The sequence below is a fragment of the Leucopleurus acutus genome (genome assembly GCF_964270905.1).
Source record: "Leucopleurus acutus genome assembly, chromosome: 7".
NCBI classification, from domain to species: domain Eukaryota; kingdom Metazoa; phylum Chordata; class Mammalia; order Artiodactyla; family Delphinidae; genus Leucopleurus; species Leucopleurus acutus.
In genome coordinates this window covers 109805000-109832395 of record NC_139150.1, presented here as the reverse complement: position 1 = coordinate 109832395, position 27396 = coordinate 109805000, and the positions used below count along the sequence as shown (strand labels likewise).

The 27396-nt window shown below is 50.4% G+C and overlaps 1 protein-coding gene and 2 long non-coding RNA genes across 3 annotated transcripts in view; 2 read left to right on the top strand and 1 right to left on the bottom strand.

Moving 5' to 3' along the window:
- Positions 1-27396, top strand: part of LOC309964209 — a 377990-nt gene that overhangs the window by 97461 nt on the left and 253133 nt on the right. The gene's annotated exons all lie outside the window — the stretch shown is intronic.
- HAND2 (heart and neural crest derivatives expressed 2) lies at positions 7799-10471 on the bottom strand (the record flags this gene model as incomplete). Its single annotated transcript, XM_082842412.1, has 2 exons — positions 7799-8585; positions 9917-10471. The coding sequence occupies 2 exons, from the start codon at positions 10469-10471 to the stop codon at positions 8487-8489; spliced, it is 654 nt and encodes a 217-aa protein (XP_082698538.1). The 3' UTR covers positions 7799-8486.
- On the top strand, positions 11173-17996 carry LOC309964207. The gene is made up of 3 exons (XR_014326335.1): positions 11173-11693; positions 12118-12233; positions 17961-17996. It is a non-coding gene; the product is annotated as an uncharacterized lncRNA (long non-coding RNA).

The following is a 27396-nucleotide window of genomic DNA, read 5'->3' as shown; positions in this document are numbered from 1 at the left end:
ACCGGATTGCCTTCGGGGCCCCTTGGTGCTGAGTCGACGGCGCGGCGCTGGGCCGGGCGAACGGGAACCACCAGACCCGCCAGGTCTGCGCTCTTAGCAGCCGGGTAGCCCTTCGGGTCGAAGATGCTCAGAGGAGAAGGAAGTGCAGAGAAAAAAGAAGGGGCGGGGGAGCCTAACCTACAGGCACGCACGCGAAACCAACTTTGGGGTTGGACTTTTTCAGTTTCACACGAAGCGACCTGGAGTATCTGGAGAAGGTTTTTGAAGACGTTTAGCAGGGAGGGTGAGTTTTCTGCTGAGAAACTCAATCTGCCATACAGTAGCGGCCCCATCTGGGATCTGTCACTGCTGACAGCACCACAGGGCACAGCCGTGATCTTCTGCATAGCCTGCACTCCCCGAAATACCCTCCTTAATCAAAGGATGTCTGCGCGCCGAGGCTCAGCTGACCGCGCCGGGAGCAGAGCGGCCGGCAAATTCCACCCCCCTCCCCCCGCCCGTCCCCTCCCCACGGACAGAGCCCCGACCCCTCTGTCTTCCCAGCACATTAATTAAAAGCGGAAAATAGACAGAGGCTGATGTCATTGCTCTCAGAAGATCATAAACGTAAAAGAGTCATCCTGTGAGAATCCCTGAAAATGACTTTAATGAATAATTTCAGAGACAGTTATGGCTTTGGGTGATTACTGAGGGAGAATATGAAAACCAGATTTGCAAAGGGAGGGCGATGGTCAGGCGGCTTGGCGGACACTTTCTCCCAGTAAAACCGCACCAGTTTTCCTTCGTCGCCAAGTTCTACTTACAGACTTAGCCTCCGTTTTCTTCTTCAAAACTAAAAGCAACAAACACACGGTTTTTGTTTCCTGCGTTTCTGCCTTATCCTAAAGACAAAATGTCAGCTCAAGGCAACAACAACTCACTTTAAGTAGAAGCAGTCATGCACTGGCCTAGTGGTCACTGGCTTCCATCTTTCCAGAAGGAGGTATTTACTGCCATCTTAATTTAGAATGATACCTTTTTTGGCCTCTTCTCTAGGCAATGTACTTAAGGAAGGTTGAAAACTCTCTTTGCCCGAGTAAGTGCACTGTTTGTTCTGAGTCCTTTCAGCGGGGGGAGCGAGCAAACAAGCAAGCGGCAAATGACCCCACGTCCTACAGAAAAATCTGCAGGTCTCCCTGACTCTTTAGTCCTTGCTCACCATTGAACGGAAAGATGATTTGGTGCTACAAGGAATGACATTTTGAAACCCTCCATCTGCTCACAGGGAAATATCAGGTTGAGTCTGGTTGTTCAGGATTAGTTGTGCATTAAATATATTATTTGAGAAAACGGGGTTGTAAGTTGGGATGGGGGGGTCTGGTGAGTACCCTGTGATCCTTTATATAAATGATTCAGCTGCCTGCAAGCCTGCCTCCTTTGCTTAGAAATATACACAGGGATTCTCTGGGCCTGTGGACCACATTGATTCATTCCATTTAATTCCAGTAAAAGTTCATTTATGCTAAGTGCAACTGCATGGGAAGAAGCAATGTGGTTTTGTTGTTGTTGCTGTTGTTAGTTTTGTCTTTGTTTGTGAGCGGTCTGAATGATTCAGAAAACTGCCTATTTGCCTGAGCGGTCTCCACCATTCAGGCAGAACCTGGAGAAGCCACTAACCAGCGCTGTGGGAAACTACTTCTTGCAGCGATCCCCCCCTCTAGGAGCTCAGATAGGCCCCTCCTCCTCCAGTTATTATGGATTCAGTCTCTAAAAGCCTCTTTCTCTATCCCCACCCAGCCCCCATATTTCCTCTCCCCTCTGCTGGGGATAGGGGTGTGTGGGAGGGGATAGGGGGCGCTAAGCTCTCTCAGTGTGATGCTTTCACAGACTTAGGAGGAGATGGTTCTCTTCCCTTCTAGATTACAAGACACTTTGGAAGTTGCCGTATTGAGTGGCCTCAAAGAATCGAGGAGGGGTGAACATTTGGGACGTTTTCTCGACCGGATCCCCTGTTTATTTTAGATACTCTTGGCTGCCCAAATAGATCTTATCGCTACGCTCAAATCATGGGCTATGACTTCTTTTCCCTCTAGCTAAATTATCTGTAGCTTCTGAGTAAACAGTCAGCTCGGCCTTTGCAGCCTGTGCCGAAATAAATAGCAGCTTCTGGCTTTGCTTTGAATCCTTGCCGTTGCCCAGTTAAATCAAGGTGTGGGACTGATCCATGATACGGCCAATTCTCTCCCAGTAGAGACTATAAATAATGCAGGCCTCACCCTCCCCGGAGAAAGCCATCTCCATGCGGACCCATCCATTGTTCCACATGGGCCTTTGAGAGAGTGCCAAGGTCGAGGGGCTGGCTGCAGTGGGTGTGTGTGGCCTCAGGAAGTGGTTCCGGAATCCCATAGGGGAGTTTTGAAAACTGCAGACTTCAGGTCTCACCCCTGACTGGCTGAATCAGAATTTCTGGTAGAGGTGGGGGCTGAATTTATATCTTCATCAGGTTCTTCGGGGATTTTGGATCACTAGGTAAGTGTGGGAAGCTCCAACCTAAACGGTTCTGGAGTTGGATTCATCCCAAAGACCAGGCCAGTGCCCCAGGGCACAAGAGTTGGAGGTCAGGAGTATCATCCTCCCACCCAGTAATTGTACAAATATACCCAGCCTCTGCTCTGGGCACTGAGACATAGTAGGAGACGAAGCTGCCGCCGGCAACCTTGCCCTTGCAGGATGTCAGGGTTTGTGTCAAGGACAACTCCTGAGGGGGAGGGGGAGGCAGACGAGGGTCCAGAGCCTCTGCTTCTCAGATCCTTTGGGCTGTAATAGCAGGTGCAAAGACGGAGGCGTGGAGGGACATCCTGTTGCATAACCAGCGTCTGCCCGGCCGCCCCGCTAGGCAGAAACTCCCACTATTTTGCCTCGAGGGCTGTAGGGGCCAAGCGGATGCCAGTACCAGGAGAGCGGCCCTAAGAGCCCCCTGGATCCCTAAGAGCCACCTCCTCCTGGCAGCCCGACCAGCATGGGCATGGCTGCAGGGGCCGCAACTGTTGGTGTAGGAGAGCAGTATCCCGGCCCAGGGATAGCAGAGGACCGCAGTTGGTCAGGGCCAGACGTAGGAGCCTTTTCCAGGCCGGATTCACCAGATGCAGTGAGTTGGAAAACTTAACGTGGGGAAGGGGCCCGTAGAGACGTTCCCCGGCCACACCTCACCTCCAACAAGGAAAACAAAACGTCTTCTGGACTAAAAATACATATTGAGAAAGTCCCCGCGCGCAGGCGGGCGGCGCGTTCCAGCTGCCGGCCTGGCCCGGGAGGACTTGGCCGCGCGGTCGCCGATTACACCCAGCTCGGCTGGGATGGCTCCGAGCCGTCTGCCCTGACGTCAGCCAGGCTCCGGCCCCGCCGCGGCGAGATAGGCAGCGCGGCCGGGCGCGGGCGCGGCGCTAATCACTCCCAGATGGCCCTAATAGCGGAGATAAAGACGGACGGAGCGGCCGGGAATAAATTTGTAATCAGGGCTCTACCATCTGATCATCAAAGCGGCCCAACTGCCGGGAGAATTGGAAGGGAATGCGTGTGTAGGGGGGTCGGTTCTGGGGAGAGGCGGGGGGCGCGCTCCAGCAGGGAGCTGGCTTGGGCAGGGTGGCGGGGACAGGAGAGGAGGCTCATCAGTGCGCCTGTGAGTCAGTGCCCCGCGCCCCTGGACCGCCACCAGCCGACCGGCTGCCGCCGGGGAGCTGAGTCTGGCCGGGCGGCACCCGCGGACCCGCTGCGGGCAGCGCCTGCTTCCAGCCGTCCGCCCCCAAACGTGGGATGGGCTCCTCTCCTGGAGTTGCCCCTCTCCCCTCCTCTCTTGGCAAAGTGTTAAACAACACTTGGTCCCCCATCCCCCCGTGGACGTAAACCCGACAGCACAACTGGGCTTCCGGGGAAGAGGGCTTCTGGAGCCTCGGGCCCGCTCCAGGGTCTCTGACTCCGAGGGATGCGCGGGCTCCCACAGGCCCGAGGAGTCAGGCCCGGTCGAACGAAAGGGTCCCCTCAGGTCAACAGATCCGAAAGAGACAGGCGGCGCCTAGGGTCCAGATGCAGCCCTCCCCGGGGCACACGCCCCAAGCCTCCTTTCCTCATCGTCTCCGCTTGGCACCTACCACCAGTCTGGTCTCCAAATCCAGGCGCGTGGGTGGGACTCGCGGGCAGGGAGCACGCAGGGCAGCCGTGGGGGAGAAAACCGCCGGCCACACGCGCAGCGGGAGACGCGCAGTTTCCTTAAAGCTACAGGAAGAGCTGAGCCGTTTCCTGCGCTCTGTAGAGCCGCTGTACAAATGCAGTGCCGGCTGTTGTGGCATCCTGTGCCCAGTTTACGGCCCCCCCGCACACACACCTGAGGCCCTCGCAGCCGGCTCGGGCTCTCGCTGCAAAACTAGTCTCGGAAGCAGCTCGCAGGCCTCCTCCGGCTGCCTGTGGCTTTGCCTCGAGATCACTCTCACCCGCAGCCCCCCTTCCTGCGAAATCCGCGTGCACGCAACTCACTCCTCTTGCCACCTTAACAACGGGGTGTGGGATACCAGCCCCGGACGGCGGCCAGCAGCGGCCCAGGTGAGGGGGCAGGGATGCAGCCACCCTCCTGTCCCGACTCTTGCACACTCGGTTTCCAAGGGGCCCGAAGGTTGTCGTCCCTGGCGCCACTGCTGCACTCACCTTACCGTGGAGACGACCAGGACGCCTGGTCCTGCCGCCCCTGACTAGGGCAGCCTAGGTGAGAGGCCCACCTTTCCTAGATGCCCGCACCTACTGGCTAACCGACTGGGAGGATGGAGCTTCCCACCGTGCCCCCAGAGTGTGGCCCCGGGATTTAGAAGGCAGGAAGAACTCCAAGTGATCTTGCTGTCATCTCCTTGGCACGTCGACCTGAAATAAAAAAAAAAAGAAAAAAACCCCAAAACAACTCTGAAAGCCACAGTAAGTGTCCTGCCTGGGGGGCGAAAAGTCCTGGAAAATTGGGGTTGGGAGAAGGGAGTGCTCGGGTCTCCCTCTGTCGAGTTTCCCAAATTACTTCCCAAGAAGGTGAGAATGGGTCTGTTGGAACACACACACACACACACACACACACACACACACACACACACACACACACACACACACACACACACACACACACACACACACACACACACACACGGCGGCGAGCCCTCGCCCCGCCGGTGCTCCAGGGTTATCAGGCTCTCGCCCCGCGCGGCGGTCTGGGGCCGGGCCCTGACAACCAGATCCACCATCAATTTACCTTCCGCCGCCCCAGCTTCCCATTTAGCTTTTAACGTCAAATCCTGCATTTTTGTCGGCTCCGGCCTGTCTAGAGAGCTTGTGATTTCGCTGCAGGAGTGATTGCTTTTAACAAAATGGCAGCAACTGCATTATCCGAGCAATTAAAACAGAGGCCTTTTAGCCGGTCCCACAAGACAGGAGCTTGGAAACTTTTTTTTTTTTTAAAGCAAAGAAGAAAGGGAGTTAAAAGAGAAAAAACGTGTAGAAGAGAAAAGTATGGAAGCGTGGAAGAAACGCCTGCCTCGCCCACCACTCAGTGCCCTGGGTGGGACATGACGACGTGGGGCGGGAGGTGGGGTGGCACTGCGCACTGGGAGGGTGGGGACGTGCGGCGGCGGGAGTGACCTACAATCTGGGGTGTCTTGCTGCTGAAGCGTTCGGCCGGGTAGTGCGCTCGCCCAGTTAGGGGGTTCGGCACCCTGGCGTGTCGGGTCTGCCGGATGTCTGGCCCGTTGAGGTGGCCGCTGGGTTGGAACGTCCAGGTGGTGGAGGTGTCGGGGCTGGGTGCTGCGGAGCCCAAGGAAGCGGCGCGGCGGGCGGGCAGGAGAGCGGGCGAGCAGCGCAGGGCCCAGGCCAGACAAAGAGGCCAGACCCGCGTTTCTGGAGCGCAGGTTTAAAAGCATGTGCAGCAGCCGGCGGCCTCGTAGCGACGGTGCTGCCAGGGTCTTCTGGCTCCCTTTTGCTGGTGCTTAACAAACCAGAAAAAGTGTTAAAGCGGCAGCAATGCGTTAAGGCCCAGGTGGCGAGGAAGACCACAGCCAAGCCAGGCCCGCACCAGCCAACACAGGCACGTGAAGATAACTGCTCTGGGGCTCCTGTTTTGAAAACCTCACCGCCTCCACCACCGTGCACGCCACTACCTCGGTAAACTCTATCCCTCCGCCCCTAGGATCTGGAATCTTTCTCTCGAACGGATTAAAGTAAAAGGCGGCTGGAGGCGGGAGAGGGAGGGAGCCCCTCGGTCAAACGGACAGGGATCCCGAGAGTCACAGAAAATCAGGGCGCGCCTCCCTCCGCCCCCCAGCGTTATAAACAAAGGCAAGTGTCTGTAAACACAGCCCCGCGCCCACCACGTCGGCCCAGCGCCGGCTGACCCGAGGGGAGAAAGTTCAGATCGCTTTGGCCGAGTTGTTCTAACCCCGCGCCCTCGAGTCGGCGGCCGCCCGCAGCAGAACCCCGCAGCGCCGCTCGCCCGCCTCCCGCCCGGCGCTAGCGAATTCGCCGGCTGCCGGCGGTGGGCTCAGAGGCGGCACCCGCCAGAGTGGGACCCCCGGGATGGCGGGGGAGGGTCCGTGCCCGAGGCCGAGGTGAGAACATCACCCCGAGGATGGGTTCCAAGGTGGAAACCCTCTGGCCAGCCTCCCTAGCCCCAGATCTGTACACGCGGCGTTTCCTGAAGCAAACCGCTTTTTAATAAGTTTCGCCCTTCTTCCTCCCCCCTCCGTACCCCCCCATCCCTCCCTCCGCTCCCCCTCCCCGGCCTGCCGAGCCCTTTCCGGCACTCCAGCTTCTCCGACTCTTAGAGCAGAGATTCCGCTCTGGCCAAGCCCACAGGCAAAGGAAGCCTCGGGGACTTCCTTCCGGGATGTGCCTGGGCTCCCGGAGCCCGAACCTCCGACGGGGGTCGGGCGGGAGTCCTGGCGGCTGAGAGCTGGGGACGGAGCCCCGGGCTGGCCTGGCCTGCGGCCGGGAGGACTTCAGACACTGCACAGTTAATATTGAGTTCCCTATAGCTCCTTGTAAATCTAGCGCCCACTCCACCCTCCCTCCCCCTTTAAATCTTCGGTCGCGTTCGCGATTTCTTACTTGACGTAGAATTCCTGGTTACCTAATCACGGACTTTTTTCCCCCGAAGGGCCTCCCCCTCCCCCGGCCTGCTCAGACCAGTCCCCCCTCTCCCCACCTACCCCCCCCCCCCATCGAGACGACCAGCCAAAACCTCCTTTCTCCTGGTCTTTTCTTCCGTTTCTTGGATGAAAGCCCTATATTTTGAATTAAAAACTCTAGACTAGTTCCTGCGGCTGCAGTAACGCGTGGGTTTCTCCCCAAAACGACTTCAACCGAAAATGGCTCCTCAAACAAAAGCCCCCACCACCATCACCAATGGCATCTGGTTGATTTCAGGAAAAGAAGGACACCTTTCCACCTTCTGAGCAAACCACCCAGGCCTCTCTCCGGCCAGACCCTCCTTCCACAGCCCACTCAGTGCTCTCCTGGGGGCCAGGGGCAGAGGGAAGGGAGGCAGGACTCGATGGCGCCCAGGCCCTTTGGCAGGATTTTCCCAAGAACACTTCTCTTTAAAGGGCCTCCTCGCCAGCCCTGCGAGGCCGGGAGCTCACGTTGATGACTGGTCCGAACCACTGACTCTATCAAACAAAGTTAGAGGCAATCATGATAATTTAGTTTACTTCTGAATATTTTAAATATAATGAAAACAAGTATAACAGTTTTGTTTTCAAAACTCTTTTGAGGTATCCACCATTAAAAGATTGGGGTTTTGTAAAAAAAAAAACACACAGTGGTTTATTGAATACTTACAACGTTTACACCTTCAATATTAATTAAATTCCACTTAGTTTTAGAGGACGGAAGTGCACAAAACAAGTAGCTGTTGGAAACATCTTCACATAGGGAACCACCACAGATGAAACGGCAGCACTAGATACCGACCCCAACGGAAATGTTAGCGGCCCCGTTTTCTGCTTTGAAATAAAACTTTATAATCCCCAGGAATATTTATATCCGAAGGCCAAGTATTAAAGATACACTTCACATACACACTATTGTCCGCTGTCTTTATCTGGAAGGGGTTGGGGAGAGGGCACCGCTGGTGTCTACACAGCCAGGAGGAAACATTCACAAACAGAGAATCTACGAGACGCCGGGATCCCTTACCACGCGGGAGTGTCCTCTTCATATTAAAATATGGAATGCTTTTCTTCAAATATCCACTTTGTTTTTGGAGGGGAAGGTGGGGAGCGGATGCCTCGAAGGGGGGCAAAGAGAGGGAGGCACATTGCACATAAATAAACTGGATGATCCAAATGCAGGAAGTCCTCAGAGCTGAGCGCACGGAGCTTGCCCGGAGTCCTGGGTCTGCATCCGGCTCCTGGGCCCGGCTCGCACTCTCCTCCTCTTCTTCTCCTTCTTCTTCTCCTCCTCCTCTATCCTCTCCCTCCTCCTTCTCACTGCTTGAGCTCTAGGGCCCAGACGTGCTGCGGCCAGCCCGTCCGGCCTTTGGTTTTCTTGTCGTTGCTGCTTACTGTGCTTTTCAAGATTTCGTTCTGGGCAGAGGGGAGGCGAGGGGGAGAAAAAGAGAAAGAGAGAATCAGAGAGGAGACCCGGTTCCACGCCACCCCCACGCTTCTTCCGGCCAGAGGAGAGAGTAAGAGAGCCAGCCAGGGATGACGTGTGGGATGCTTTCAAGTCCCAGCCCCGGCAGAAGAGCTACGGAGGCTGGCCGCTGCCCTAGCTCCCGCCCGGGGCCTCCAGACGCCGGTCGCGCTCAACTCCCGATCGGCAGGTTTATAAACAACCACCCGTTTTCATGTCGTTTATGGAGGAACCGGGGGCCTTCTCTCTAAATCCAGATGTAGGGGCGCGAGCGGGGGTCATCGCAGCCCCAGCTCCGCGCTCTAGGGAAGATGGGGTGAGGTGCCCCTGCCTTGGCCTGGGCCTGTCCGCATGCAGCTCGGCCTCCGGCTCGGTTCGGCAGTGCCTCTCCTTCCAAGGCCTCTGAAATCCCCGGTTACTCAGGGGACTGAGTAGCGACTAAAGCACCATAGGCCCCAGAGAAGAAAACCTCGACAAATGGGATAATTTTCCAGGCCCTTCGTGGCAATAGCCCTGCTCTGAACACCACTACCCTCTGGGCACCTGGTAGGAACTTGAGAAAACTAATTTTCAGTTATAATTTCCTGTTACTGTTAACAACAATTACAGTGACCAAGGTAATATTTACTATTTGTCTTAAAACGTACAGGCTCATGCAAACTAAACAAGAAATACGGTGAAGTATACTCATCCGGGAAGTCACATTTTAGTCTCACTGCCAAAGAGAAACTGCATTTTGAAGTTAAAAGTACTTATTTAATGTTTACCTTGACGTCTTCCCGGCACAGAAATCAGAACAAGCATAAGATTCTTAGGATCAGTGGCTGCCTCATTCTCAAGAGGGGGAAATGCGATCACTAGTGAAATAGTTGGCATCAAGCGCTTCTGAGCAACTTATTTTAGAAATATCTGAAAGCAAGATCGGATTGGAGGCCAAATGAAGGCTCTACAGGACAGGGAATGAGGGGTCCGGGCCAGTGCGATCGGGAGATCAAGCCGGACCCTGAGTCCGCGAGGCCCGCCCTGAGTGCCGGGGGGAGCGGCGATAACCCGCGGGTAAGATCACCAGCGCGAAGCATCCCTCTTAACCTCCTCCGCGTGCTGACACCCTCCCCCACCCCCTCCGCTTCTGCGGGAAACCATCCCGACCAGAACCTGGTGCAAGCAACCTTGGCTCAAGACGCAGCCAAAGAACGCGGAGTGCCGTTGCTCAGCCCAACTTTAAAGAGACCGGAATTCCCGGTCCCCCGTACCCCACTGCCCGCTGCCCCCTGGTACTGACCAGTTCCTTCTTCCTCTTCTCTTCTTTCACATCTGTCTTCTTGATCTCCGCCTTGAAGGCCTCCGCCTCGCCGTTCTGGTCGTCCTTGGCCAGCAGGTCCATGAGGTAGGCGATGTAGCTGGTGGCCAGGCGCAGCGTCTTGATCTTGGAGAGTTTGGTGTCGGCGGGCACGTTGGGGATGCACTCGCGCAGTTCAGCGAAGGCGCTGTTGATGCTCTGAGTCCTGCGCCGCTCCTTGCGGTTGGCGGTGCCCCGGCGCTTCACCGGGCGCGGCCCCCCCAGGCCCGGGGGCCCGGCGCCCGGCGGCACCCCCCCGTAATGGGAGTGGTCCAGACCGGCGGCGCCGCTGGCGTACTCGGGGCTGTAGGACAGGGCCATGCTGTAGTCGGGGGGCGACATCTCGGGGTGGCCGATGAGCCAGCCATGGAAGTAGGGGTTCTCCTCGTGGCTGCAGCGGCTGGCGGCGGCGGCGGCAGCGGCGGCGGCGGCGGCGGCGAACGGATAGCCCTCATGGTGCACCACCGGGTGGTGGGGGAAGCCCCCCACCAGACTCATCTCGCTCTCCGCGCCCCTCCACGCGCCCCAGCGTGCGCACAGTCCCGCCGCGCCCTCGGCCCGGGCCCCCGCTCCGGCGCTCGGCGGCCTCCCCCACCCCCCAGCCCCCAGCCCCCGGGCGCCCCGGCCGGCCCGGCAGCCGCAGAGGGGGCTGCTGCAGCCCGGGCCCCGGCCCCCCGCCTGGCCCGCGGGGCCCGCCTCAGCAGCGCCGCGGCCGCCGGCTCCCCATAGGGCGCGGCGAGGTGGTCCCGGCACCGTGCGCCCCTGGCAGCCGCCGCCGCCGCCGCCGGCTCCCGCCTCGCTCCACGGCCCGCTCGCGGGCTTCTGCTTCCCGGGCGTCTGCGGGCAGGCACAGTCCTCTCGTGCTCATGCAAAGGTGCCCGGGCTCCGGCTGGGCTGCTCGGAGGAGTCGCCGGGCTCCGCGCCCCGGCCGCGCGCCCGGCGCCGCTGCTACTCGGAGTCCCGGGGCGAGTCCAAGCCGCGGCTGGAGGAGCCGGCGGGGTCGACTGCTCACTGTGAAGCTACCTCCATGCGACCCTCCCCTTCCCGCCCTTTCCCCTCCCCCCACCAGCCTGATCTGGGTTCTTGGGCGCTTATTGTTTTAATGAATTTTTGGTTGTTGTTGTTTTGGTCCTTGAATGTGATTTTAGCTGCGAGTAACGTGTCCCGCGCTCCTCTCGGGCTCCCTCGGAGGGTTTTCAGAGAGGTCTCAGTGCATCCATTTTCTCAGATCCTCTCCTTCTTTCGGGGGAAAGGATCTGGGCCCTGCAGGCGCCCTGGAGCGCGAAGGCGGCGGCTGGGGCTCGGAGGGGTCTGCGCGGCGGCCTTGGGAGCTCCCGGGCGGCGACGGCGGCGGTTCTCCGGGACTGGACACCGTGAGGGGAGCAAGAGGATTTTCCCAGCGAGATCTCCATGTACAGCTACATCTTTAGGGCCGCTCGGGTTAATATATGTCGTCAGAGGCTCCTCACGCCAATCCCGGGGCGGCGGGGGCGGCGCCTCGCGCTCTCTGCAATAAAACTTTTTGATGTTCTCCTTGCTAATTGCCGAGGTCCTCATCCAGGATTGGCTGCCCCTTCATAACCAGAAGATAATTAAAACGAGGGGGGGAGGGTTAAAAAAACTTTTTTATCAGCCGGAGGTTAATGCAAGTGTTTAACAGATGCTTCACTATTAAAATATTTTCCCCCCAAGTCTCAAATATCGAAGAATCTTAAACCAGGTACGGTATCACTCCGCTTTCTTTTCTGGTTAAAAAAAAAAAAAAAAAAGGAAGCAGATATTGCTTTTCGAAGTGTTTTGTAGGTAACCGAGGCAAGAAAACCAGAAGGCAGCGGGCGCAGTTCCGTGCGGGGCCGGGAGCAGAGGCGGCGGGCGGTCCCCACGGAGGCGCGTCTCCAGCCCAGGCGGGCTCGGGGCCCGGGGCCCGGGGCGCGGGGCGCGGCGGGGCACGGCTGCGGCTTTGACCTGGGCACGGTCTGGAAACGCCCGCCACAGCGTCGCTGGACTTACCCACCATCACGTTACCCAGGCCAGGGCCCTCTTGGGTAGCTCATGTTATTGTGGCTGCTTTTGGAGATCATGGTGGAGACCCCGGGACCGACGGCCAAGCCGATTATAAATACTTTTACTTCCATGTTCTTCAGGGACACCAGCCCCAGCGAAGGAAGACCTTGAGCTATTTCAAAGCGCAGACACCTCGATTCCCCGAATTTGTTGTGTGGCCGGTATCGGTGTTCCCCTGGTTTAACTAGCCAGTCTGGTAAGTAACTGAATATTTTTTACAGCGTGTTCTGAGCTTATTTTCCAGTTTTTATGAACAAATATATAAATACATCTCGACATTCCTGCCTCTCCCATAAAAGCGGGCATCTGTGGAAAGCAGGTTTAGTTATCGGAGGGGAACCATTAAACACCAGTTTAAGAGGCAGGCCGGGAGGACGGCTCGTGGATGTTTAGACTGCTGGCCTTGGTGATCTTGAACGCATTATAACCGAAAATGGATCTCCACTTGTAAGTCACCCGGCCGCAGGGTACCGGGGCCGCGGTGCCCCGAGCGGCGTGAGCGTCTCCGGAAAGCTCGCAGGAGGTTGGGGGTGGTGGTGGTGGTGGTGGACGGTGGCAGGAACTGAAATGATCCCCGGGGCTTGGCCAGGAGCCGCAAGGGGAGGCTGATGTGTAGCTGAGAATTCCGCCCAAAGGGTCGGTGTGGAAAAGGGTGTCTACAGGAGCCCGCGGGCCGTAAATTAGAGAGAGCCCACGCGGAGTGTGCAGGAGCCCGCGCTGAGCCTGGGACTTGCCGCTGGGCCTGGCGAGGGTCGCCCAGGGGAGACCAACTACGCTACCTTGGGCGTCGTCTCTGGCAGGCAGGCGGAGTCAGGCCCCAGGCCGCAAAGGGAGTCCCATCCAAAGGACTCAGCGAGCACAGTCCTTTTCTTGCCTGCTGCGTGCGTTTTGCGGGGTACACGGTTGGGGATGGAAGGCCAGGTCAGCACGAATAGAGGGCGGGGTTGGGGGGTACCCAACTCCTGAGCTGCCAGGGATTGGGGCAGCCGCCAGCCACTAACCCCAGAGCCCTGGGCAACAGCTTTGGGAAACATGTTTTAGGTTTTCGGTGGCCAGGCTGCAGGAGAGGGAAAGGAACCCAGGGAGGATCGTAGAAATCCAGTCTGGAAGTCCTCATGACGGCCCATTCAGTCCCTTCAGCAAGGGGTCAGTTTCCCTGGATGCCCTCAGCAGAGGTGTTAAGGCAGAGGACAGGAGGTGGGGAGTGGCTGAAACCAGACTGGTTGGTAAGTGCCCTTTGGGCTCAGAACAAAATAGCCACCTATAGCTTCGAACCCCCACCTTGGGTAGGTCTGCAGTTTTGAGCACAAGGAGAGTCTTTTAAAGACCTTGTTCTTCAAGGAAAGAATATAGGTAGTGTGGTCAGGGTTCTGTTTACATTTTCACCAGGGGAGGCCAACCCTAAATGTGTAAATACTGGTAGTTCAATCCTCTGACATTTGATACATTTTTAAAAAGTCTGTTTATAAAAACACATCTAGGCCTTGGGAGCAGGTAGACAAAGTAAGATGATTGCACCCTGGCTGGGAACGGATAAAAATGCAGGGAAAGTAGATGCAAGCTGCTTTCAGGCCAGGGGGAGTTTGGGGAATTGAAAGGAGGAGGAAGAGGCCAGGCAGAGGGCTGAGCGGGGGACTGGGATGCAGTGTCCACCAGAGGCGAGGAGCCTCCATGGGAAAGGCATCAGAACTTGCCACTTTCAGCCTTTCCCATGCTCTTTTCATTGAAACAAAAAATGGACGAACCCCTTCGTGGTCCCAGAGAGCCTGGCAAGTGATAGAAGAGATGGACAACATGGGACAGAAAAAAGTCATAAAAGATGCTAATCTGAACATCCATTCTCATTGACAGTGTCATTATCAGTTAATTAATGTGATCCAAGGGTCTAGGGCTTCATGAATCTCTGAAGGCCAAAATGCAGAGGCTACAGCCCCAGAAAGGGGGCTTGGAGGCAGGGGACAAATGGGAGAATTCTAGGGTCCCTAACTGGCTGAGTTCCACTCTGAATGCACAACCGAGTCCACTTTTTTCTGTTAGTGCTGTCTTTGGGACATTTTGCTCTGGGTCTAGTGGGATTCTGGATTAGTCTGCTACTTTGGAAAGCTGTGAGGCAAAGATGCCATCTCAGGTTTGCCCCCAGTTTAGGTGACCTGTGCCTTCTGAGGGGCTACTGATGGAGCTGGTGGTAGTGGTGGTGATGGAGGGGAAAGTGGGAAAAGTAAAGGAGGGGGAAGTTCCTGGCTTAGTTATCAGCCCAGGGACCCCATCCTGGTCTGCAATAGTGTGGCCTCTGGTGTGCTGCTCCCCAAAGGGCATGCATTCCGAGTACTCCAGGGGAGGTGACACGATTCAGGCTGAGGACCACTGAGCAGCTGAGAAGATGCGGGCTGGGGGCCACCTGGGGTGCCTGCAGGAGGAATCCTGCAAGGGTGAGGGCGTGCTAACATCTTCCCCTTTTCTGAGGCCCTGAGCTGAGCTGCAACCAGTCTTACCTAGGCGGGGAGACTGCTTCACAGGAGGGGGGCTGGGGATGATGTTTGCGATCCTTGTAGCTGATAGTGTACCCACTGTGCTGCACATTACATCTGCCTTTTTCAGCTAAGCAGACAGAACTGGGGTCCAACATTTATTCTGGGCCCGTGTCTCCTGTCTCTTTTCCCTCAATCCTACCCCTTCCCCTGAAAGGGAGTCAAAGGGCACGGGAATGACTGCACACTCCCTTGCAAACGTTCTGGTCTTGTGAGATATTACTTTTAAAATAAATCTGGTTTAAACTAAATATTTTCTTAAAAACTTCAGTCTGTTTTTAGGGAAAATACAGATCTTTTCGAGGTATTTATTATTTCAAAGGCAAGGGCAGTTTGTATCTTGTGTTTTGCTCATGAGAACTCAAAATAAACTGGACCTGAAAATAACCAGGCCAGAGGGCCATAAACACACATTTTATGTTTACGGGAATTATGGCTCAATTCCCTTCAGCATCTTTCAAATCTCGTTTTCCCTTATTTTCTTAACCCACGTAGTGGAAGTGACTCTGGGCATTCCTTTAAATATCTATAATGCTCTTCTGTGAGGTGAACCCCAGAGCATGCTAAGAGGCCCAGAAAGAACATGAAACCCAGAGAGTGGCAGCAAAAGCAGTGTGTTCTGGAAGATGTCACCCAGCCTCACCTGCTCCAAGGATGTGCTTCTTGTGACGCCCTAATTGCTCTGCATTTCTGTCTGTCAGAGGGTGGGGTTGAGTCATTGTACCTGCAGGCTACTTAGCCCCAGAACCTCTAGGACAATCTAGAACCAGACATATTGTCTGAAGTGGCAGCAAGAGTCTCCCCTAACTGGGGTTTTGTAGCCCCTCCCTTTCTCTTGTACCTTTTGGCGAGTGACAGTGGCCCCAGAAACGTGGGGGTGCTCGAAGTACACACTACAAAGCAGAATCAGGTTTGATCGGACTCACGTCTGTTTCAGAAACGAAGGGCAGGAAGAGCTGCCCTTGGCTCTTCGGAGGTTTCATTTCTCGTGAGCATTTTCTTGTTGGATTTTGGGGTGGGCCTGGGGTATTTGGTGAGCGAGCCCTTGTCCCTCCTCTTTCCCATCCGAACAGATCTGTGGCGACAGGGTGGGGAGGGGCTGATCCAGTTGCAGTGATGACTCTGGAGGGCCTGATTGCTCCGTGTTGATCAGGAAACAGTTAAGTCAGTGGAGAAAATTGGAACTTGCTGGGTGCTTGTAACACCCCCCCTGCATTTAGCCCCTCTCTCTCTCTTTCTCTCTTCTCTCCTCCCTTTCTACCTTCCTTTCCCTCTCTACCTCCTTCCCCTTTCTCTCCTTCCCTTGCTTCTAATTTGCCTTCCAGCAATGTTTGGATTTATAGGGGTTTTGGTGTCATAGAACCTGAAAGTGGTGAATAAGACACTGGCTCATCCTTAAATAAAGTCCTTTAGAAAAATATTTTTAAAAATTGAAATATGACTGACATATAACATTGTGTACAATAATTAAGGTGTACACTGTACAAGAAACATCTTAATGTCCACTATGATGGGTGCTGGGAATTTGCATTTTCTCCAAATAATCAATGACTAGATCTTCATATTAACTGGCAAATGTGCTGCTGCTCTGGAAGGTCTTTATTGATAAGGGGGAACCTTTGCCAGGTATCCACATGTGTCTGTAAAGCTAAAATCCTTACTCAGACTGAAGGGAACAAAAGGTAATGCACATGAAGGGGCCTCACTCTGGGCGGCATGATGTATACATACATGGGAAGTGTTACTAATGTAATTATGGTGGTCCTAAGAGGTATGATAAATCTGATCTTCGCTACTTTGTAGTAAAATATAGATGGAGTTTAGAGCAGAAGTGGTGTAAGAAAATACACCTCACAGGATTTATGTCAACTACTCACTCACATTCTTGTTTCAATCAAATCACCTACACACACAAGCAATATTTTCTTCCAAGCCGGGAGGAGAGCATTCAACATGCAGAAGAGGAAGTAATTGTAATTTTGCATACACGCTCTAAGGAAATGGTAAGGAATAGACTTCAACTAGTCTGCAGTACAGTCTGCGGTTCAGAATAAAATATGAAAGCAAATGGCAGCTTGAAGTGCAGGGCTTTGGACAAACCACTCAAGTGACTGAAGGGTCTGTTTGTGTCTGGAAGCCCCGGTGCCTTCCCAGTTCTAACTGCAGTGTGGCTCGCATTCCTGTTCTGAAGCCTCCTTTGCAAATTCACAGAGATAGATTTCTATAGCCCTGGCAGTTGCTTCCAAACCCTTGCTAGTTTCTTCCGGGGCCTTTGCTTCTAGACGAGGGCTCGCCATGATGGCTGGGTTTCAGGTTAACAAAAAGAAACCGGTTTATTGTCGATATTAATGGCAAACCTCGATGTTTACAAGGCTTGGGTTCAGCAGATCAAAAGCAGCTTGACTTCTCAATATTCTCTGGAGCTTAGACAATTAACTGCAATTTTGCTCCTAACGAAACAACACAGGGAAGTTCGTTCCAGAAACGCTGAAGGTAGTCTTTCAGCAGAGATTTTTTTTTTAACCTGTGTACAACCTGTCAGAATCTAAAACATTTGTCCACTGAAGCTGAGCTGAGTTTTGAAGGAAACCTCCTTAAGAAAATGTGTTGGCAAAGTGTCTTCGTTTGCAACGCCACGAGCCTGTTCAGCCCTGCATTCCAGCTTGCCTTTCTGGATCCGGCAGACTGAGGTCTCCCTGGTAATTTGGGTACACCGAGTCTCCAGTTAATGACAGATAATCAGCCTTTGGGTCATTCGGTCATTCTCTTATTACAAACCCCTCCTGCTCTCTCTGATCTCCTTTCAAACTATATTTCACACAAACAAATAAAGCAAGACAGGGACAAGTTCTTAAAAGAGAGAGAGAGAGAGAGAGAAATATTAGAAACTCCCGATACAGAATGCTACACAAGGAAAGGCAAGCTAAAAGAGGATAGGAAAGGACATCTTATCCAAATGAACATGTTGTGTACAAAACATTAAAGGAAAAGGCTCTGGATTCTGTTAAAGTGACAGAAAATTAAAATAAAAATAATTGCAGGCAGAAAAGTTATAACATAAACAGAGAAGGCAGGATGCTTGCTGGAAATGCGCAGCACCAGGAGGCGAATTTGTTGTTACAGATTATATATCTGCAGTGTGATTGGACAGGCGAGACTTTGTTTCATTTTCCAGGAGAGAATGGATTTCCTTTTAATACTTGTGTGAGTGCCCACTTAAGTTAACACAGGCCAAAACCTCGAGGAACAAAAAATGGAATTGCATTCTTATTGCAAAGCATCCAACTTCAAACGAAGGAATTGGTTGCATACAGAAAAAGCAGAATTCCATTCAAAACACATTGAGAGACTCCACTAGATGCGGATGACTGATGCTTTTTTTGTTTTGCTGACAGAAGGCACAGATCATTCTTGGGGAAGTACCAACGAAGCCAGTTCTCCCCCCCCCCCCAAGGGGTCTCCATTTGCCCAGTCTACCTTTGGCTGTGACTCCAGAAAGACAAACTTCTGATTGGCCAAGGTACATCTCTGACCACATCCCTCTGGGAAAAGCCTGGGAACGTGTAGCTCTAATAAGAGCCCTGGGGAGAGTGCCCCAGTGCCATTTTCCTGCCCCTGCCTGCCCTTAACAGTCCCTTTTGGCCCAAGTCCAGGGCTCCTGAAAGGTCAAAGTCTAGCCACTGGTGTCATCTGCAAGCCCTAGGTTTTCAGTCCTAAGAGAGACTGAAACTTATTGCTCAGGACTCGATCGACTCAAGTTCTCCAAGTCAGAGGGGCAGCTGGGGGATCAGCAGGTGACGAAAGTGTGACCCCTACATTGTCCTCAGCTGTGTGTCTGGCACCCCTCGACTTGCCAGCAGAGCTGGCAAACAACCCATGTCTCTCCCATGTTAAAGAATCCACACTTCTTGGTTTCTTCTAGGCCCAGAGTAAATGCCACCTCCTCCAGGAAGCCTTTCCAGGTACGGCTTTCCTTCTCTCTGCTCCCGCAAATCAGGTCTCCCTTCTTCTGAACTCCGTTCTGATGCCCTCTCCCCCACCCCCATCTGCTCTCCGGTCGATCTCTGGGCACACATCTTTCCCCTCCTGTGACTGTGGGTTCCCTGAGAGCCCAATCGAGGCACTGTACCCAGTAGGTGCTTAAACAACTTGTATAAAGGATGACAGAGAAATCTGGTGAATTCTGCGTATCCCAGTTGCAATCTTCTTTGTTTTGAAAGCGACCAAAACAGCGGTGGAGGTGGACGTCGTGCCGAAGGGCACAGACCTTCATCTCCAAGCCCTCGGGAGAAGCAGGGGAAGGCTCCTCGGCTGGACCGCGCGTCCGAGGGCTCCGCATCGCCAGCGTGGGATGGAGAGCGGGGACCCAGCCCGGCCTGGTCTCCCCTGGCCCCTCCGCCTCCTGAGCTGTGGAGCAACAGCTGGCCGGGCGGACGCCGCGGACTGGTCTCTCTAAGCCTTGGTTTCCGCATCTGAGCAATGGGGTAGCTACGCCGGCCGCGAGGATGCGCATGAAAGATGAATGAGATCAAGGCGCGCGCGGGGATGGACGCCGGACGCACAGGCTGCGCGCAATAAATGTGTTTTCTCTTCCTTCCTCTTGCGTGTCTCGCCTTGACTTCCAGCCGCCGCGACCCCCAGCCCTACAACCAGGGCCGGGTCGCGCCGGAGGGCGCCACCGGGCCTCGGGGCCCCAACCGCGCGGGCCGCGGGCGCGCGGGGGAGATGCGAGCGCGGGCGGAGTTTAGGCCGCGGCGGGCAGCAGGTCACAGCGCGGGGCGGGACGGGACGGGACGGACCTCTGCTCCCCCTTCTAACCCCGCTCGGCTCCGGGGCTTTTCGCCCGAGGCGGGCAGGAAGGGGTTAACGGCGCCCCTCCCCCCCCAGCTTCCCTCCAGAGGTCTCATTAGGGAACCCTCCCCGCTATTTTCAACATTTCCTCAATCAAGGGCCTTTAAATAGAGCTGCACAAACAAATTGGCGGCAAAAGCGTAGATCTTGTCACGATTGAGACCAATCCAATATTTCAGCCTTGTTTGCTTTGCAATTACGGGCAGGCTTGTGGCTTCGGTGCCACCGGGGCAAATCTGCCGCCGCCCGCTTTCTCTCCGCACCGGGCGGCGGAGCAAGGACCCGCGGAGCCGGCGCGGGGAGGGTGGGGGGAGCGGAGAGGAGGCGGGTAGGGGGCCGGGCCGGGGGCCTTTCCTGCACCCGGTGCGGAGGCGCGCGGAGCCGAGTTGAAGGGCTTCTCCTTCCCTGCCGAGCGGCTGGGGCGCACCTAGTGGTAACGCACCGTGCAGCGCGCACGTGGAGTCCAGGGTGTGCCCTTGCCCAGCTTCCTTTCTCCCCTCTTCCGTTCCCCTCTCGTCCATCCCATCCCATTTTCCTCCAGTACTTCCAGGCGGTTCCTGGATTTCCCGCTCTCTCGCTGTTAAACCTACTAGCCGGCTCCGTGCCGTTTTCCATGGCTGCTTATTCTTGTTAGACTTTTTGTGCAAAGTAACTTTAACTCGGTTGCAGGAGGATAAAGCTCCAAGGCGTCTGGCCCGGCTCCCGCGGCCGCCCAGTCCTCCTTGAACCTGCTCCTTCGGCCACTGCGGGCTAGCCTAGTTGGTCTCAGCAGAACAGTAGTTAACTTGAACCAGGTCCTAAGCCTTATATTTCACAGATAATTATATCTTGGCTGCTGTTTCACAAAATTGTAATATTTGCTTTATACCGAGGAGCATTTTTAAAGTCAAAAACAAATACTACTTTTCAAAAAGAAAATATGATAATAAATCTCTTTTTATGGATTTTCTCTGTATATGTGGAAACCACATGATTTAACTCCTCGACCCCCGCCCCTTCAGGCGGAGCTGAAGTTATACAGATACCGGCTTTTAATACACAGTCTCCGTGTCTGGGGGGAGGCACCTGCATCTGTCACGTTCAGTATAGTTTCCAAGATTTCCCACCCCACCCTGACCTGTGTAGCTGAGTGCAACAAGGACTATAATATAATTAGGTCTGAGATGTGAGGTCCATTTTCATACGAATTCAAGAAAGATGGGCAAAACGGGTAATTAATCCACAGTTTCATATTATTTTCTAAATGACTACCCATTTTCCTCTCCTGTCCAGATGGGAAAGTTGAGGCAAAGAAATATTTTTATGAGACTCTGGGGTGCATATTAAAATATGTTTCTAATGCATTAAGGATCTACATTTCTTTGCTGGTGGTTATAAAAGAAATCCATAGCTGTTCTTGCCAATTAGCAATCTCTTTTAGGATTTTTTTTTTTTATAATCCCACCTTCATTCTTCTAGATTGTCATGTTATGGTTCTCAATTTTATTTAAAGCGAACTTCAGAAATGATGGTTTCATGAAATTGTGCGATGACAAAGACACAGAATAATATTTCAAGTCCGTGAGTCGTGCACACCTATGTGTATCTCTCATGCAGTTTTCTAGCTGATTGCTTTAGTATGTCTATAAGAAATAGAAAGCAGTAGCTAGAAAGAATTCTCTCTTCACCAAAAGAATTGGCTTGACATATTATTCAGTGCACAAATTATATTACTTTCATGTGTGTTAATCTGTTTGGTATTAAAACTGCTAGAGTGTTTTAACCATTAACATGTTTTACCACGCCACTTTCAAATGCGTGATCTCAAATAATTATAAAGGTTTTGATGTTAATCCCACGTTAAGTGAACAACTATGAAAATACCCTGAAAGCATTGTTATGCTTATATAAATGCCAACAAACACAACTGTACGGGGAACACGATTACTTTTTATCTGACATTATCGTATAGGGCTACACATTCATTTCTTTTTAAATCAGAGCAGTTTTCAATTACTTTTTAACAGATTTTTTTTCAACACAGCATTTTGCAGTGCCTACAAACCACAGCAACTTTGTCCTGACAGATACATATTTTTCCTTCATTGTTATTCATTAGCTTCTTTGCAAACTCACTATAATAGAATAATATAAAAATATCAAAATATAGAAAACAATTATTAGACTCTACATATTTATTTCAGTAAGCTAATGATATTAAAATTAAAAACATGTGCCTGGCATATAAATGTTTCTCTAAGAATTCTTTTTTGGATGCATAGTTATTATTTTTTAAACCAACTCAGATTTTCAAGTACTGATTTTTTCCCTCTAAACAGGCATTGCATTGTTTTAAACAGTAGCTCCTGGAACAGTACCACCCTTAGTATTTTAGACTTTCAAACGACAATTGGAATTGGATAAACACTTTCAGCTGGGAGCACTTTCCTAATACCTTTGTAGGTAATAGGAGTCCCTACTTGTGCTGGGTGACAAACAGACAGTGCACTGGACATTCAGATTCTACCCTTTGTAGAACCTACCAGAAAATGGAGTTTTCCTATAAGATTGCTGTGGTCCAACTACAAAAAATTCTGTGAAGATGTAAAATCAGAGAAAATGAGTGAATGCTTTTTCTCATGACAGTTATGAAATGATGGCTTAAAGAGGGATGCAAAATATGACACAGGAGGAATGCAGAAACATAAAATCTAAAAAAGAAAGTTTCCTTAGGCAGCATCTGGCTCTTTGTGTATAACAGGAGAGGCATGGGTTGGATCTGCAAAACCAAATAGATTGAGTTTGTTTGTTTCAATTCAGTGATTTTTAAAATAGATTTTTCACTGCGTGAAGAAGACCCATCAAGGAAATACATACAAATTCTTGTATATAGAAAATACTAGCTACCTTGACTTTTCATATTGGGTTAAAATATAAGGACCTTTAACCTACTATACCACTGTTCTTTCTAAATGAATGTATGTTGTCATAACTGGTGTCAAAAAGCATTGATTTTTTTTTCAAATTGGTGTTGAACTGGAGTAATAAAGTATATCCATGAGAGGATTTCCATAAACTCCAACTTGTGGAGAAAACGTTGAAAAAACTTTTTCAGGAAGAAACTAGGCAACTTTAACTGTTATTAATCTGGGATAAATAAAGTGAGAAACTGCCTCCTTACATTCCTAGTAATTCTTTCCGCTTTTCCAAACATTGTTAAGTTCTCTGAATCTTGTGCTAGTCAAGTCAAGATGATGTTAGCAATAAAATTACATAATCTAATCAAGCGGCTATTTTTGCTTTATTACAAATACGAATTATATGTGGGCTGTTGAAGTGCCTTTTCTTTGAAAGCTGAATTTTTCCTTTTTCAGATACAGTGATATTTAAAGAAGTGTTCATAAGGATAAATATGATGGTTCGTCAAGGTTAAAATAGCTATGTCAAAAAAGTGGCATTTGAGTCCACTTGGTGTGGGCTGTGCTTTGTAAATTATAGTGCTTTTAAAATCACGACCTAGGTATTTGTAATGAGAACATCTGAGAAGAGAACTCAAGTGTCCTCAGTGTACACAGGCAAGAACATCTGAATATGAGGAAATAACTAGATCACACACTGAATTTTTCTCATTGCCTTGGATGCTAGGAGTTTTAAATTATAACCTCAGGTACATCTGAACAAATAGTAAGCCAGATACATTTTATTGTATTATTGTTTATACCCTGCTTCATGTTAGAAATAATTTACAGCAGTTTTCTTTCAAGGATTGGTAAGATAAATTAAAAAAAATCTGTTTGTAAGAACAATTCCTGTAAATATAATTGTAATTTATTTTGTTTATTACAAGATCAGTGATGTGCTCTGGTAAACATTTGATCCCAAGATGAAGCAACATCACATTTGGAATGAGACAAATTTGAGAAATTAATTTTGAGTACATTCTAAAGAAATCTTAGTACATACAAATAAAGCTATTATTACGCATGGCAAGTAGCATAACACAGTGATTAAGAGCACGTCTCTGGAGTCGGAGGCACAATTTTGAATCTTGACTAGAGCAGCTATCAGCATGTGATCTTGGGAGAATTACTTAACCATCCTTAGCTTCAGTTACACTTCTGTACAGGGTGGATAATAATCGTCTATCACAATGTCATGATGAACCTGTGGTGAGATGATTCACATAAGGCTCTTAATTGAGGGTCTGGCATACAGTAAGTGCTTAATAAACACTAGCTCTTCTCTTTGGCATAGCTGTACAATGTTAAAGACTGGCATGCCAGGTACATTCCTGAAAGCTGCGGAATGTGGGGATGTTGACAGCCCATGGACTTCATAGAGATTTGTATGAGGAGATTGACTTCCAGACCTCAATGTTGACAGGGTGAAGGAAGAGTCTCCTGTCTGTCTTTAGAGGCTCTAGAAAGGTATGGGGAGGTGGTCTTAGTGAGAGCAACCTGCTAAACTGGCAGAGGAAATCTACCTGCATGCCATCTTGGCCATGTGTGGTGGTCTGTTGGTGTCTAACACAAAGGTCTAAACTAGGAGAAATGACATCTGAAAGAAATAGGATACCCTAGGTCAGTGGTCTCCTCATTGTTTTAATTGTGCACCCCAAGAGTAAAACATTTAAAGGATATTTATTGGCAAATTATACACCTGCACTACTTTACTGATGTATTATGTACATTATATACCTGTGCAAAAGCGAAACTACAAAAGGGCAAGATAAAGAAAAATTAAATAATAGGTTTAAATATTTAAAGGTGAGATTCAGCCTTATCAGGTGTGGATGCAAATCCATACTTTAAATAGCCTCGGTCACTTAAAAATACTTTAGTTGACTTACTGTTGGATTCATGTTGTCTGTGATTCTGCCTTTTTTCATGGCTTTAGGACTAAAGTGCTTAACGTGGAGCAGGAAGAGTATCAATTCTGTCATTTTCTTTTTGATGGTTTCTGCCTGTATTCTTTCAATTATCTTCAGTATAAGGTTCTTTGCAGGAGTCTTTTAAAGCCCTTTGTCCATTTGGTGAAGGTTAGTTTAGTTGCCACTGGATCGTACAATCTGCTTCCACCTAACTGAGCCAGATAAACCATAACACGTCTCAGTCAAGCTCATCTCTGTGAGCTCGTGGTGGTGTTACTGAGTCCAAGCTGATATTGCTTACTGCACAACAGGCCGATAAATCAAGAGACGAGGTGTTGGGGCAAAGAATAGTGACTTTATTTGGAAAGCCAGCAGCCCAAGAAGATGGTGGACTAGTGTCCCAAAGAGCCATCTTACCCCGAGTTAGATTTCAGGCTTCTTTTACTAAAAGGGAAGGGGGGTGTGGCTGGTTGTTGCAGACTTCTTGGTGCCTGGAATCCTTTGTTCTTGCAGCTGTCCAGTTAGGTCTGGTCACAATGTTTCAATAAACCTCCAACAAGACAAATGCTATTCTCTGTTCTGCAACTTTTTATCTCTATATGAATAGGAAAATGTTATACCTTTAAAGGTCAGAGCCTTGAGAATGGGCTATCCTGTATATTTCAGGCAACAGGCAACATTCTCTTGAGATTAACTTGTAGCAAAAGCAACAGAATACAAAGGTTAAAGTAAAAGAAACAGATCCAGTATGGAGTCAGATTTGTTCTTCCCTATTACAGTTGGGGGCACTGTTAGCCCCTCTGCCCTTCAGATCTTCCCCACCCCTGGGTGCCTGGGTCACCTGTTGATGAAGATCAAGTAAGGGTGTTGGTGAACTCATTTCTAATTGTTTATATATTAAAAAAAGAGAATTTGTACTCTGGTCTTCTTGCACCCCATCCTCTGGGGCGTCACCATCCTAGACTCAGAAGTCATTGTGGTTGCCGCCATTTTTCTACCTTGACATTCTATGGCAGAATGAATGAGACCCTTTGGTGCCCTGGACTTTGTTTTCTATAACTTGCCTTATTCTGCTAGCCATGTAGTTGTGTAGCTCTTCACTGTTTACAAGTTGCTTTCACATAGTTCTTTCATTTGAACTCAGCACCTCTGAAGGGCAGGTAAAGCAGGTCTGATTCTGTCCATTCTAAAGATGAAGAGATGAACCGTCAGTGGTGTTGACTGGAGATGTGAAATAATGGCCCAAGTTCACACAGTCAGTAGGCGGTTGATCTGGGTTTGAACTTGTTTCCTGAAAGCAGTATCATGCTGTTTCTGTTCCATCATCTTAACTGAGTTTTAAACTATTTTCATATTCGTCTGAATTGAGGTGAGACAGAGCTATAAAACTGAACAGAAGCAGTGGTTCTAAGTGGTTCTGGGAACGGATTGAGAGGAAGCATGTAGGTTAGAATATATGAGGATCAAATGGAGTGATGTAGAGGAAAGGAATTAGCATTCATTGAACACTTATTTTATCCTATGCTCTATATACACATTATTACTTTAATATAGTTCTTTACCTGGCAGGAGTAGTTTTTACATATCAGGAAATTGAGGTTCAGAGATGTTAAGTAATTTGTCTAAAGTGCAAAGCTTTTAAGTTGTAGAGTTTAAACCAAAGCAAGCTAATGTTTATATATAAATATATAAATTATATACTTATTTAATCGCTGTGTAGTGTTAAAAATACCAAAATATGTTAAATTTCGAAGTCTTGCTAGCAGTTTTTGTCCTAAACTGGATTTCTGGCTTTGGCTAAAAATACACCATGACAACACCACATGCTAATGAGGATGCAGAAAAAATGGATCACTCATACACTGCTGGTGGGGAGAAAAATTGGGCAGCCAGTCTGGAAGACAGTTTGACAATTTCTTAAAAAGTAAACGTGTAACTACCGTATGACTCAGCAGCTGCACTCCAGAGAATTTATCCCAGCTCAGTGAAGACTTCAGTTCACACAGAAACCTGTGCATGAATGTTTATAGCAGCCTTATTCATAATAGCTCCAAAGTGGACACAACTCAGATGTCTTTCAAACTGTTCACCATTTTGTTAACAGTTAAGCATGTACTGTTAATTATAGTACATCCATACCCTGGAATACTACTCAGCAATAAAAAGGAATAAATTATTGATAAGCTCAACAACGCAAATGAATCTCTGGGTAGAAAAGCCAACCCCAAATTGTTGTACACCGTCTGGTTCCATTTATGTAACATTTTTAAATGGCAAAATTATAGAAATAGGAGAAAGATTAGTGGTGACTACGGGTTAAGGAGCCTGAGAGGGTGGAGGGAAAGTGGGCGTGGCTATAAAAGGGCAACAGGAGAGATCTTGGTGATGGAAAAGTCCTGTGTCTTGACTGTATTGATGTCAGCATCATGATTGGGACATTGCACTATAATTTTGCAAGATTAGGAAAAACTGGGTAAAGCGTGCATGGGATCTCTATCATTTCTCACAACTGCGTGAGAATCTACAAGTACCTCAACATAGAAAGCTTAGTAAAAAAGTGGGCTGCCCTTCAGTGAATTCAATCCCATGCCTTCCAGATCACCTGCAGATTGAGGAAGGTTGAGATTATGAGTTGGAGGCGTGAACTTTAAGGATGATGATGTGATACACACAAACTCTTCCAAATCTATTCCCTCCGATGATTTTTATTACTGATTGTAGTGCATTCTTACTGCTTTTTTAGGGAAGCATAAAAATGCCACCTCTCTTGTCATGGGACTTCTGCTTTATAAACCGTGGTGTTTTTTTTAATCCATCAGGATTTACACATTAGAAGAAGAAACGAGACCACATCGGATCTGATTGTCTCAATCTATTTTTAAGTGAATCAGAGAAGAGTTTTTATTACCCTTTTTCCCCTTTTCTACTTATTTTTCTTCTTTTTCCCTTCTTCTATTCGAATCCATATTTCCCCATATCGTACTATGTAATCTGAGACAAAATGTGTGCATATTACACATTGGAATAGTAATGTTGGAATTAGTAATGTCCTTCCTAAAATGGGAAATATAAAGATATACTGAATCTCCGAGAGTAACTTACCATTTGCACTATGCCTGGGTGTTCTTTCT